Source organism: Saprolegnia parasitica (genome assembly GCF_000151545.1).
Source record: "Saprolegnia parasitica CBS 223.65 unplaced genomic scaffold supercont2.31, whole genome shotgun sequence".
NCBI lineage: Eukaryota > Oomycota > Saprolegniomycetes > Saprolegniales > Saprolegniaceae > Saprolegnia > Saprolegnia parasitica.
The window spans coordinates 1-11998 of record NW_012156425.1 but is presented as its reverse complement, the minus strand read 5'-3'; the positions used below and the strand labels follow the sequence as shown (position 1 = coordinate 11998).

Here is an 11998-nt window from a genome sequence, read left to right as displayed (position 1 = left end):
TGCCCCCGGTCCTGCTCCAGGCCCTACCTCCGGCCCCGCGCCTGGCCCCGCGCCCGGCCCGAACCCGTCGTCCGTGACGCCCAATCCGACGACGTCTGGATCGGACACCCCGGGCACTACGACACCAGCAACGACAGCGCCGAGCTCGGACACCCCGGTGCCTACGACAACCGATGCCTTGGACGCAACGACCGCGCCATCGGACAACTCGACGTCCGCGCCGGAGCCGATGCTGTTGACCGACAGTCCGGTCACGACGGCGGCGGCGACGACAACGAAGCCCAAGCCGACGGCAACCACGACGGCGCCCGTGTCTTCGTCAGCATCAATGTTGGCGTCGTGCAGTGTGCTGGTGCTTGCGACCGCGCTGGCCCTGAACTAACGCCTACATCAATTATACTTGTTTCTGTACACAATACTTGCTGTGAAATGATATGGATTGACATCTTTATACTAGTACAGACTACATCACCTACTCAGACTAACGTGCCAACACTTGACATCGCACTCCTTTGTATTCAATTCTCTCTCGGCGCTCGGTCCATTTACTTGGAGCGGACCATGCGCGAGAGAAAAAGAGTCCAACGAGCCGAAAGCCGAGGTTGATGGCGACGAGAACGATCGCGTCAATGGTAAAGCTAGCATCGTCGAGCGACATGTTGCTGAGCACTTGGGCGCCGGACGTCGCGATGCAGCGATTCGAGTCGCATGGAATCGTATCAACCGAGTTCCAGAACGCGCGGCTCAGGCCGCGGTAGGCGTACTTGAGTGGCGAGATGTACTCGAGCCAGATAAAGTAGTCGGGCGTGTTGCTCGCGTTCAGAAAGAGACCACCAAACAGCACGAGCGGGAGGATGATGACGATGCCGATGACGGGCGCAATGTCGGCGCGGCGCACCATGCACGAGACCATGTAGCCGAGACCCGTCGCGCAGCTGTTGAGGAGCACGAGGTACATGTAGAAGCTGAAGAAGACCGTCGCGTTCGTCGGGCCAAAGCCAATCATAAAGTAGAGCGGGATCAAAAGAGCATCGGGAAGAAGAGCTGGAAGATGACCTCGGAAATGTTCTTGGCAAAGTACCACGTGCTCGACCGGTACAAGGCCGCGTTCCACTCGCGAAGCATGATGGGCAGCTCCAACGGCACGGAAATGAACTCAGAGTTGGCACTCGAAAACACTTGGTTGATCGAGATGAAAAAGAGGACACCCGAGAAACTTTGGAGCCCCGTTTGCGACAGGGTCAAGTTGAGGTACACGAGACCGACAATGACCGAGATGAAGAGGCTCTGGAAGCAGCGCGCTTTGAACGCGATCTTGTCGCGCACTATACGCAGCAAGTTGCGCTGGCAAAGGACGCGGAGTTGCCCCAAAAGTCCCAATCGCGTCTCCTTGTACTCTTCCATGCTCGCATCGAGTGCCCGCGCGTCACTGGGTACCGTCGGCGCGATTGCCCTCGTTGCCCACGCGTCGGCGATCGCAGCCACCCGCGCCGCATCGGGGCTCTCAAGGTCCAAGACAATGATTTGTCGCATAAAGTAGTCCGTCGGGTTCATGTACGTCGGACATTGGTATCCCATCGCGGCAAAGTACGCGACCGACTCGGAGGCTTTCCCGCTGTAGACGGTGCGGCCATTCGAGAGAAGGTAGAGACGATCGAAGAGAGCAAAAATTTCGGACGACGGCTGATGGATCGTCGCTAGGACCGTGCGCCCTTCTTGTGCGAGCTTTTGGAGCTGCAACATGACCGACTCGGCCATGTAGCTGTCGAGACCCGACGTCGGCTCGTCGACAAACAAAAGCGACGGGTTGGTGAGAAGCTCGGTCGCGAAACTCAGACGCTTGCGCTCGCCGCCCGAGATACCGCGGTTCGCTTCGTTCCCGATCGGCGTGTCTTGGCTCTTTTGAGGCCGAGCTCGTCAATGACGAATGCGACACGCTCCGCCCGCTCGGTCGGCGACGATGCATTGCCCATGCGCAAGTCGGCTTGAAACATCAAGTGCTCTTTCACGGTCAGCGTGTAATAAAAGATGTCGTCTTGCATGACGTAGCACGCACGGCGGTTCATGCTCTGGTTCCACGGCTGGCCGTTGACGAGCACAGAGCCTTGATACTTTAAGTTTCGGCCCGCGATGACGTCGAGAAGAGACGACTTGCCGGCGCCGGACGGCCCCATGATGACTATCATTTGACCTGGTTGCGCTTCGCCCTTGACGTCCTTTAGGATCGTTTTGGTGAACTTTTCCGTGCGGTTTTTCTGAATCTCGACAGTGACCGACTCGATGTTCCACGTGAGTCCCATCTTGGGCACGTCGACGAGCATTTTCTTGCTCGCGGCGCTGACTTTAGGGGTGTGGACCGCGATAAAGTGGTCGTTGTGCGGTGGAGGCGCGCCTTCTTCATGTGCAGCAGCCATGGTAGAATGAGCACTGAACAAGTATCACACGGTGCAAGCGTCGGGTGAAAGGAGACGAAGTCCTGGGCGTTCATGCGGCTATAATAAGGAGGGCTATTGTTAGTCACCAAGGTAGACCTGTATAAATGGATATACTGTGTAATTGGTTTGATTTCAAATTGAAGTTTTCTTTCCCAAATTGTCAATTGTATAATAAAATAAGATGACATCCCCTGTAGAAGATAATACCTTGTAAGAAATAGGTGGCGATCAACGAGGGAGGCGAAAACCGTGGTGGCAATTGTGGGTGTCGCGATTTGCGTAAACGAGCAATGCCGTGTGCGCTGTGAAACGGGGCGCTCATCGAGCTGCACGGCTTTAGCTGCTGCCTGGAGAAAAAGGGCGACTGCCTTACAAAAACAAGTTGAATGACTCGCATCAATAGCAATTCCCTTGTTGGCTTGTGACGCATGTCGTTGCTAATCCCTCACAGTAGTTCGTTTGGTGCGGTTGGAGTTGCTGATGGATGGTCGCTCGGTAGTCAAGTATCCTTGAGTGCATTTAGCCCCCCGTTCTTTTACGCCGCTCAAACCGTCATAGAGGTTTAAAGAGGCGTCGGTGGGCTCGCAGTCAGGTCCTACAGTCGAGATAGAAACGTGGCACGTGGATAGTTGACTTTCGCAAGCGAAGCCTGCATTTTAGCTTCGAATCAAATTACAATGTAAGTGGTTGCACACCAAGATCACGTTGCCGATCGTCCTGCACCGCGACCTCCAGTCGTTGACGCCGCCTCAGTCGCTGGCGTCTCTCGAGGACCTCAACAAACTGCGTAGCTTTGCCGCCGATCGCGACGCCTGGAAGGAATCCACGGAGCTTGTCATCATGGGCCTCACCCGCGGCCACAAACGCCGCCGCGCGACTACAGAAGAACAAGATGCGCCCCCGCGCCGCCGCCTGCGCAGCCACGGCCCGGCGAGCGAATGAAAAAGAAGGAGATTGCTAGTCTCTACGTATGCGAACTCTTTGTAACAACGAAGATAACGCGAAACACGTTCATATATAAGTGGTTGCACTTGTTCCGGGCAAACCCTCCATTGAGCGGCACCACAGGTTCACAGCAAATTGTTTAGTATCGAGGCCTCGCGCAATCTGTGGAAGGCGAAGATGCGTTCGTTCCATCAAAAGACAGCTCATTGATGATCGCCGACGTCTGGAGCGTAGGAAGTTCCCGCTATCCTTCCATTGAAGTTGATAACGAGATAGACAAGTAGACCACGTAATCTTTCAGGAGATTTCTTATGCACGCACGCCAAGCGCACCGAGAAGGCACTCGATGTTGACAATGAATCCTGAGCGTTGCTCTCGATCGATCGTATACCGGGTATGTTAGTGCAACGTTTTACTGGAAGCTCGGCAGCAAACGCGACAAAACCGCTCATTGCTGTTGAATCGTGGCAATTGAGATTGGCAGTTGAGCAGGCTTCTCAATGTTCTGTGCATGTATATTGGTTTGCGATGGTAACGTTTTCGGCTGTCGAAGTATCCCATCATCGAGCCCAGGACGGTGCAGCTACGCCAATCCGAACGCTCCATAATTTTATCAGCCAATCATATGCACTGAAATATCGACGGACCAATCCAAGGGTCGCATTTTTCGAAGGTCGGCAATTGGAATGTGGCAAACGAAACTTCGTTCCTTTCTGATCTTCATTGTAGCTTTTGCCAAGCTTGTAGCAACATGCACAACATCAAGTCACCCCAGCACGTCAAGTCGCCACACCACTTTGTCGAGGTGCACACACCTGCAGCGTGCTATGACGAACCGCGGTCGGGAGCCGACTTGCTCGTCGACGTGCCAAAGATGACGTTGGAGTGGAAGCAGATCCGTCGATCGGTCCAGGTCCAGAACGCGACAACCAAAACGCTCGATACCAAGGTCATTTTGAACGATTTAAGCGGCGTCGCGTGCCCCGGCGAGCTCGTTGTACTCATGGGCCCATCCGGTGCTGGCAAGTCCTCGCTCCTCGACGTCATCGCCGGACGACAAAAGGATTACACGGGGTCTGTCCTCGTCAATGGCGAGCCGTGGAACCGAAACACGAACAAGAAGGCATCGTATGTCATGCAAGACGACATATTTTACCAAACACTCACGGTCCGCGAGCATCTGATGTTCCAGGCCGAGCTGCGCATGGGCAAGCTCTTCTCCGCCGACGAGCGGCGTCAGCGCGTCGACTACGTTATCGACGAACTTGGCTTGACCAAGTGCCAAGACACGCAGATCGGTGGCGGCCGCCTCCGCGGTATTTCGGGCGGCGAACGCAAGCGCCTCAGCTTCGCCACCGAGATCTTGACAAATCCGTCGCTTTTGTTTGTGGACGAGCCGACGTCGGGCCTCGATAGTTTCATGGCCGAGTCAGTCGTGCATCAGCTCCAGTCCCTTGCACGCAAGGGCCGTACGGTTGTTGCCACGATCCACCAACCATCGTCGGAGCTCTTCGATCTCTTTGACCGTCTGTATCTTCTCTCGGACGGCCAGCCCATTTACAACGGCAAGGCATCCGAGGCGGTAGCCTACTTTGCGTCGCAAGGATGCCCGTGCCCTACGTACACGAACCCGACTGACTACTTTATGCGGCAGATCATCGTCTTGGACCAATCGTCCGAGGCAGCGACGAGGGTCCGTGGCCTCGTTGCCAACTGGCGGGCCAAAGAAGAGTCGGAAGCTCGACTCAGCGCCGAAACGGCAACCAGCTCCCTCGACACCGATGACACGGTGTACATCGAGACGCACCTCGGCGTCCTTGGTCAGCTACGCGTCCTTTGCAAGCGCAATGTGACGCGAACTGTCCGTGACAAGTTTGCGTTTGGCGCACGCCTCGCGCAGACGCTCATCATCTCGGTCATTGTGGGCATGATCTTCTTCAAGCTGGGTTTGACCCAAAATGGCATCCAGTCGTTCACGGGTGCCATCTTCTTCATGGTCATCAACCAGTTTTCAGCGCCGCGCAGCCAGAATTTCTCACCGTGCCGTTGGAGCTGCCAATCATGGAGCGTGAGTACTCGTCCGGTCTGTACCGCGTCTGGGTCTGGTACTTGGCCAAGAATGTGAGCGAGCTCGGGTTCCAGATTTTCTTCCCGCTCGTGTTTTTGCTGCCTGCGTACTTTATGATCGGTTTTGGATCGAGCGATGCGACTCTGTTTTTCAGTTTTTACGTTTTCATCGTGCTGCTCACGAGCACCGCCGTCGGGCTCGGCTACATGGTGTCGTGTCTCGCGCGGACGCCCGAGATCGCGCCCATCCTCGGCATCCTCGTGATTCTCCCGTTCGTACTTTTCGGCGGCCTCTTCCTCAACCTCAACGACATCCCTGTCTACCTACAGTGGTTTGCGTACATTTCCCCGCTTAAGTACGCTTTCCGCGGCATCAGCCGTGCCTTCTGGACGACGATCGGCACCATTCCGTGCGACGACGCGATCGAGACCTGCGTCGCGCGTTCAGGCGCGGGAGTCCTCGCTCACCTCCAGCTCGACTCGAACACCATGGCGTACGACGTGTCGTTCCTCATTTGGATCAATGTTCTCTTCCGCCTCATTGGTCTCCTCTCGCTACGCTACAAGCTCCGCAAACTCGCGTAGACGTAGCCTCTTTCATGAACAAACTAAAACATTTGTGAAATCTTGCACTGAAGGGTCCAAGAAAGAATTGCAATCTTCTGCCAGCTATGGTTGCACAATCGGACGAGGGAAGAGCCTCTATGGTGTCCCGCAATCAAATGCACACTAGTATACACATGACAAAAAAAACGAAGCTTGGATAGAATTTGCGGAATTCGACACTGTCAATGCATTTGACGATTTGGCGCTGACTCGAAAGGCCCATTTTTGACTTTCATGTGACTCGAGGGGCCGAGTTAAGACTTTTAGGTGACTCGGGTAGTCGTCGCGTCACAATGAAATGCCGCACATGGATCCTAGTGTTACTGGACGTTGGTCTATCACCATGCCGTAGACCATGGCGAGGTCGACAAAGTGCGGCTTCCATCCCAAAATCGTATCTAACACATATTTGCCACGCTTTTTACTTGGACTTGAAGTACGACTAGTCTGCAGCTGTGCCTCGAGGCAAAATGATTCCAGCGATGCATCATCACGGCAACTTGCAGTGTGTTGTTTCATTCATTTCGGGGCTGCGCCGTCGCATCCGTGACGACGTTGGCGCCCATAATGGCGACGCCAGGGCCGGGCTGCGTCATGCGATACGAAATGACAATATCGCAGAGCGTGACGCGGTAGTCGTCAAACTTGGGGTCCACGCGCTCCCGGGTCGAGCGCATGTCGAGGCGCAGGTTCTCCTGCACAAACGCCACGAACGACTCGAGGGTCGGGAAGAGGTCGATCGCGCAGAGCTTGGACCGCGTCGCTTGACAGGCCTGGAACGCGCTTGCAATCGCGTCGGCGGCGCCGTCGTCGAACGACACGTGCGTGATCGCGAGCGGCTCGTCGCCATCTGCGTGCTCCTTGCCGACCCACGCCGGGGCGGAGGCGTCGGATGGTGTATCGCTAAAGGCGACGTACGGCTTGATGTCAACGACCGGGGTGCCGTGGACAAGGTCGAGGCCCTGGAAGAGCACGTAGCCTTCGTCGGCGTTGACAGCGATGATCTTGGCGAGCGAGAGACCGATGGGTGCCGGGCGATGGGGCGATCGGGTCGCGAGGACGCCGACAGCGGCGCCATTGAGCCGCGGCGGCTTGATCGTGGCCTTGACCTGCGCCGTCGGCTTGTGCACATTGGTGTTTTGGTGAAAATGGAAGACGACCCAGACGTGGCTAAACTCGGCGAGCGAGAGCAGGGCCGAAGGCGGAATGTGCTTGTGCAGCTGCAGCTTGGCGACCGACGTGGTGACGAGCGACGGCTGCCGAGGCGTTCCGTTCCGCGTCGAGTACGGCGACGCGATTGTCCCGATCGTTTGCACCGTGAGTAGTGGCACGACGACATCCTTCTTCGCACCGCGCTTGGGCTTGGCATTGGTCGTCGTTAGATCAAGGATCTCCTGGGGCGATACGCCGTGCGACTGCAGCGCGGCCTCGAGCGCCTTGATCTTGTCTTGGGCGCTGCCGAGGGCGATCTGCAGCCGGACGCGACCGTCGCGCTCCTTCTTGGCGAGATCCTTGAGCTCCGCCTTTGCTGCCTTGGACGTTGCGTGGTGCAGCGCGTAGTAGACAACGATCGCGGTGGAGAGCGCCGATGCGACGGCCGTTGCCACGACCGCGCGGGAGACTGCGACCATCGTGGCCAATTAATGCCCATGCCGAAAGTACGAACGCCCTATAAAGTGCGATTTTTCGTACCGCGCATGCGACGCTGCCACGTCATACATCGAAAATCATCGTTCGTTCTGTCTGGCCAACCACAACCTTGAATTAAAACTGCCCGCGTACGTTCTATGGAAACACTAGGACGAGCCGAGAGACGGCGTCCTTGCATGGAGGGGCACCCGACATCCAACAACGATGCATTTCACGGAAATGGATAGGTAGATTGGCGATATGAACGTCATCTCGGAGACCTCGCTAAGCGTGACGCTGTCGCAAACGATACTCGTACTTGAAAAAGAATCTGTGTCAGAACCAAGGGCACAAAGGCTGGGTTGGTGCTTCCTTCCTATCGTTACGAGGGTGTGGGGAATACCTGGATGCGCAGAACGACCATGACGGTATTTCCGTTTCGCACAAGCACGGTTATTCTCTCGTCCTTGGCATGTTTGCGCGAAATACGATACGCATCATCCACACGTTTATTTCGATATAAGCGTACTGAATTTCGGCGGAGCGACCGACCACTGCTGAAGCTCCCTCCACACGACTGAAGTATACTGGTAAATCCACCGTCGAGAATGAAAATACCGGTAAGGGGCTTGCATACGGGATCGTTACCGTCGCCAGCCCATCTTGACACCATAAACATGACGTCGACCGAAGACCACGAATCTCTTTTTGGAAGAATGCACGTGATCGGACCCGTTCCCCAGCCGCTGGTCGGTCAGTGGTCAGTACGAAAGCGACCAATCACAGAAGTTCGCACTGTCGATTCCGGATGCCACGTCATGAAGCGTAACGCTGTAGGTATCGCCATTTCGAGATTTGCCATGAACGAGCACTTCATCACGGTCGAGACGCCCAAGGCCGGCGCCAAGATGCTTGTGGACGTGCCCAAGATCTCGCTCGAGTGGAATCACGTGAGCCGCGTCGTCACAATCAAGAACCCGGCCACCAATCAGACCGAAGACAAGGTCATCCTCGACAACGTTAGTGGCTCGGCGGCGCCCGGCGAGCTCCTCGTGCTCATGGGCCCTTCCGGCGCCGGCAAGTCGTCGCTCCTCGACGTCATCTCGGGCCGGCAGAAGGACTACACAGGGTCCGTTCTCGTGAACGGTGAAAAGTGGACCAAGAAGATGAACAAGCTGGCGTCCTATGTGCTGCAAGACGACATCTTCTACGAGACGCTGACTGTCAAGGAGCACCTCCTCTTCCAGGCCGAGCTCCGCATGGGCAAGACCTTTGACGCCGCCCAGCGCGAAGCACGCGTCAACTACGTCATTGAAGAGCTCGGTCTCGACAAGTGCCGCGACACCCAGATCGGTGGCGGTCGCATCCGCGGTATCTCTGGCGGTCAGCGCAAGCGCCTCAGCTTTGCCACCGAGATCTTGACCAACCCGTCGCTTCTGTTTGTGGACGAGCCAACGTCGGGTCTCGACAGCTTCATGGCCGAGTCGGTCATTCTGCAGCTGCAGAAGCTCGCGCGCGAAGGCCGCACGGTCATTGCGACGATCCACCAGCCTTCGTCGGAGCTGTTTGTGCTCTTTGATCGTCTGTACCTTCTCTCGGACGGCCAACCGATCTACAACGGCAAGGCGTCGGACGCGGTCGAGTACTTTGCGTCGCAGGGCTACCAATGTCCCAACTACATGAACCCGACCGACTACTTTATGCGCCAGATCATCGTCTTGGACAACAAGTCGGAGGCGGCGACGCGCGTCCAGAAGTTCGTCGACCACTTCCGCGCCCACGCCCGCGCCGACGACGGCTCGACGGACGCGTCATTGGCCGGCGACGACGACGACGCGTCGTACGAAAGCTCGCACCTCGGCACGCTCGGCCAGCTTCGCGTGCTCTGCAAGCGCAACGTGACGCGTCTCGTACGCGACTCACTCGCGTTCAAGGCTCGCCTCGGCCAGAGCATCATCATCTCGGTCGTCGTCGGCTTGATCTTTCGGCAGATTGAAATGAACCAGGCGGGCGTCCAGTCGTTCACGGGTGCGCTCTTCTTCATCGTCGTCAACCAGTTTTTTGGGGCAGCCACGCCCGAGTTTGCCTCCGTGCCGATCGAGCTGCCCCTCATGGCCCGCGAGTACTACGGTGGCCTGTACCGGTCGTACGTCTGGTATCTGGCCAAGAATGTGAGCGAGCTCTTCTTCCAGATCTTCTTTCCGCTCGTCTTCCTCGTGCCCGCATACTTTATGATCGGCTTTGGCGCCTCGAACGCCACGCTCTTCTTTACGCTCTACATGTACATTGCACTCCTCTCGAGCTCGGCGACCGGTCTCGGCTACATGGTGTCGTGCCTCGCCAAGACGCCCGACATTGCACCGATCATCGGCATCCTCATCATCCTCCCGTTCCTCATCTTTGGCGGCCTCTTCATCAACTCCAACAACGTGCCCGTCTACTTTAGCTGGCTCGAGTTCATCTCGCCGATGAAATATGCCTTCCGTGGCATGAGTCGCGCCTTCTGGACCACGATCGACACGATTCCTTGCGACAGCGAGCCGTGCGCGGCGACCACCGGCGCCCAAGTGCTCGCCAACCTCGCGCTCAACAAGGAAGACATGGCCTACGACGTTGGCTTTCTTCTTTGGATCAACGCCATGTTCCGGGCCTTTGGCATGATCGCGCTCGCGCGGCGACTTCGCGGCAAGAAGTAGTAGTGGCCGTTTATCTATGAATGCACTTTCAAATCGCGTGTGGTGGCGATCATGGCGACGAGAGAGAGAGCCGACGGGTGCGTCTGAGAGGCGGCAAATCGTACGTCAGCGACAGGGCAAGTTCCAAGTCCCCTCGCCCAGATACAATGATATCCCAAGACGATTGAAGAAATATTGATTGACAGGACTCCCGAACGCAACATCGCGCCCGAGTTCTGCATCAAGGGCTTGAAATGCTATGGCGCGCCATCCCGACATGCGATTACGTCGGCTGTTGATAACGTGATTGCGACGTGGGACGTCACGTGCCGCGCAGACGGTCGTCTCTACACGATGTGAGCAACGTTCAAGCCATTGCGGAGAGCTTTGCGGAGTCCACAATGGCTGGAACGTGCTGTCCATTGCGTCCGATTTTTCGGCTGGTCCTGCGCAGCGCCGTACATTGTTCTAGGATATGTTCCGAGGTGAGCTGGTATCACCAACTCGCGTGTCTCTTTCCGACCTCTGATCACGTACTTCAACGAGTTGCCCACGCGCCGAAGGTCGTCGAAGGCTACGAACATGAGCGAAGACCGCACGTTTGGTTGGACCATCCACCAGTCCATCCACCTTATTCAGATTCTGTTCGACTTCTGGCGTCACACACCGCCACGTATGTGATTCGGTGGTTTGCTTCTTCGCATGATCAGCAGGTGCTGGGTCTGGATTGATGACGTCATCATTCGGCTTGCTCTCTCAACCGAGGAAGAGTGATGGTTGCGTCTGTGGAAAAACTTGGTGCAGGCAGTGTAGAGGGTGCGGGACACGAGCAGCGACCGCCAACTACACGACGCAGCCCTCTCCTTCTAATGTGAGAACGCGTTCTTGCTACACACGACCGCCTTTTGAAAGAGAATCGCTTCCACTGTTTTGGCTTTGATTTGCCGTGATCTATCACGCGCCTTCGCAGCCGCATAATCCGCAGCGTTGGTCAAGCCATCACCGCGTTTATAGTGACGTGGCTCAATCGATCAAGTAATATTCGTCGATTCTCGTGCTTGACTAATCGCGTACGCACCGAAATGATGGTCACAAGACTCGATTTGCACGCGCGAAACACTGGTTTCGTATTTTTAATCAAGCAAATAAAATAATTTGGCGCCAACCAACCAACGATGTGTAACGCGGGTGTCGGTCCGTATAGAACGGACGCTTGCAATGGCTTCGGTCGATGTCCATTTTTCATTTCGCATCGTCTGTGCCATGTCCAGCGAAGCCCACTACATTGACGTCGCGACGCCCAAGGCCGGCGCCGACATCCTTGTCGACGTGCCCAAGATCACACTCGAATGGAAAAATGTCTCCAAGGTCGTCAAGATCAAAAACACAGCCACGAAGCAAGTCGAAGACAAGGTCATCCTCAACGACCTCAGTGGCATCGCGGTGCCTGGCGAGCTGGTCGTCATGATGGGCCCGTCCGGCGCCGGCAAGTCGTCGCTCCTCGACGTCATCTCGGGCCGGCAGAAGGACTACACGGGGTCGGTTCTGGCCAACGGCCAAAAGTGGACCAAGCAAATGAACAAGTACGCGTCGTACGTCATGCAGGACGATGTGTTCTACGAGACGCTGACTGTCAAGGAG

At 56.4% G+C, this 11998-nt stretch overlaps 6 protein-coding genes across 6 annotated transcripts; 3 read left to right on the top strand and 3 right to left on the bottom strand.

Annotated features, from left to right (window-relative positions):
- Positions 1-453: 453 nt before the first annotated feature.
- SPRG_07743 (hypothetical protein) lies at positions 454-1006 on the bottom strand (the record flags this gene model as incomplete). Its single annotated transcript, XM_012346737.1, has 2 exons — positions 454-463; positions 561-1006. 2 exons carry the CDS (start codon positions 1004-1006, stop codon positions 454-456), a joined length of 456 nt encoding a protein of 151 aa, XP_012202127.1.
- Positions 1007-1020: 14 nt separating this feature from the next.
- SPRG_07742 (hypothetical protein) lies at positions 1021-2414 on the bottom strand (the record flags this gene model as incomplete). Its single annotated transcript, XM_012346736.1, has 2 exons — positions 1021-1913; positions 1937-2414. The coding sequence occupies 2 exons, from the start codon at positions 2412-2414 to the stop codon at positions 1021-1023; spliced, it is 1371 nt and encodes a 456-aa protein (XP_012202126.1).
- Positions 2415-4131: 1717 nt separating this feature from the next.
- On the top strand, positions 4132-6032 carry SPRG_07741 (hypothetical protein; the record flags this gene model as incomplete). Its single annotated transcript, XM_012346735.1, has 2 exons — positions 4132-5376; positions 5406-6032. 2 exons carry the CDS (start codon positions 4132-4134, stop codon positions 6030-6032), a joined length of 1872 nt encoding a protein of 623 aa, XP_012202125.1.
- A 478-nt stretch (positions 6033-6510) lies between these two features.
- Positions 6511-7699, bottom strand: SPRG_07740 (hypothetical protein). The gene has a single exon (XM_012346734.1). It carries the CDS (start codon positions 7682-7684, stop codon positions 6569-6571), a length of 1116 nt encoding a protein of 371 aa, XP_012202124.1. The 5' UTR covers positions 7685-7699; the 3' UTR covers positions 6511-6568.
- Positions 7700-8529: 830 nt separating this feature from the next.
- Positions 8530-10404, top strand: SPRG_07739 (hypothetical protein). The gene has a single exon (XM_012346733.1). It carries the CDS (start codon positions 8543-8545, stop codon positions 10376-10378), a length of 1836 nt encoding a protein of 611 aa, XP_012202123.1. The 5' UTR covers positions 8530-8542; the 3' UTR covers positions 10379-10404.
- Positions 10405-11620: 1216 nt separating this feature from the next.
- SPRG_07738 (hypothetical protein) lies at positions 11621-11989 on the top strand (the record flags this gene model as incomplete). The annotated part of the gene is made up of 1 exon (XM_012346732.1): positions 11621-11989. A coding segment is annotated over one exon (369 nt), but the record flags the coding sequence as incomplete, so codon positions are not given.
- Between the last annotated feature and the right edge of the window lie 9 nt (positions 11990-11998).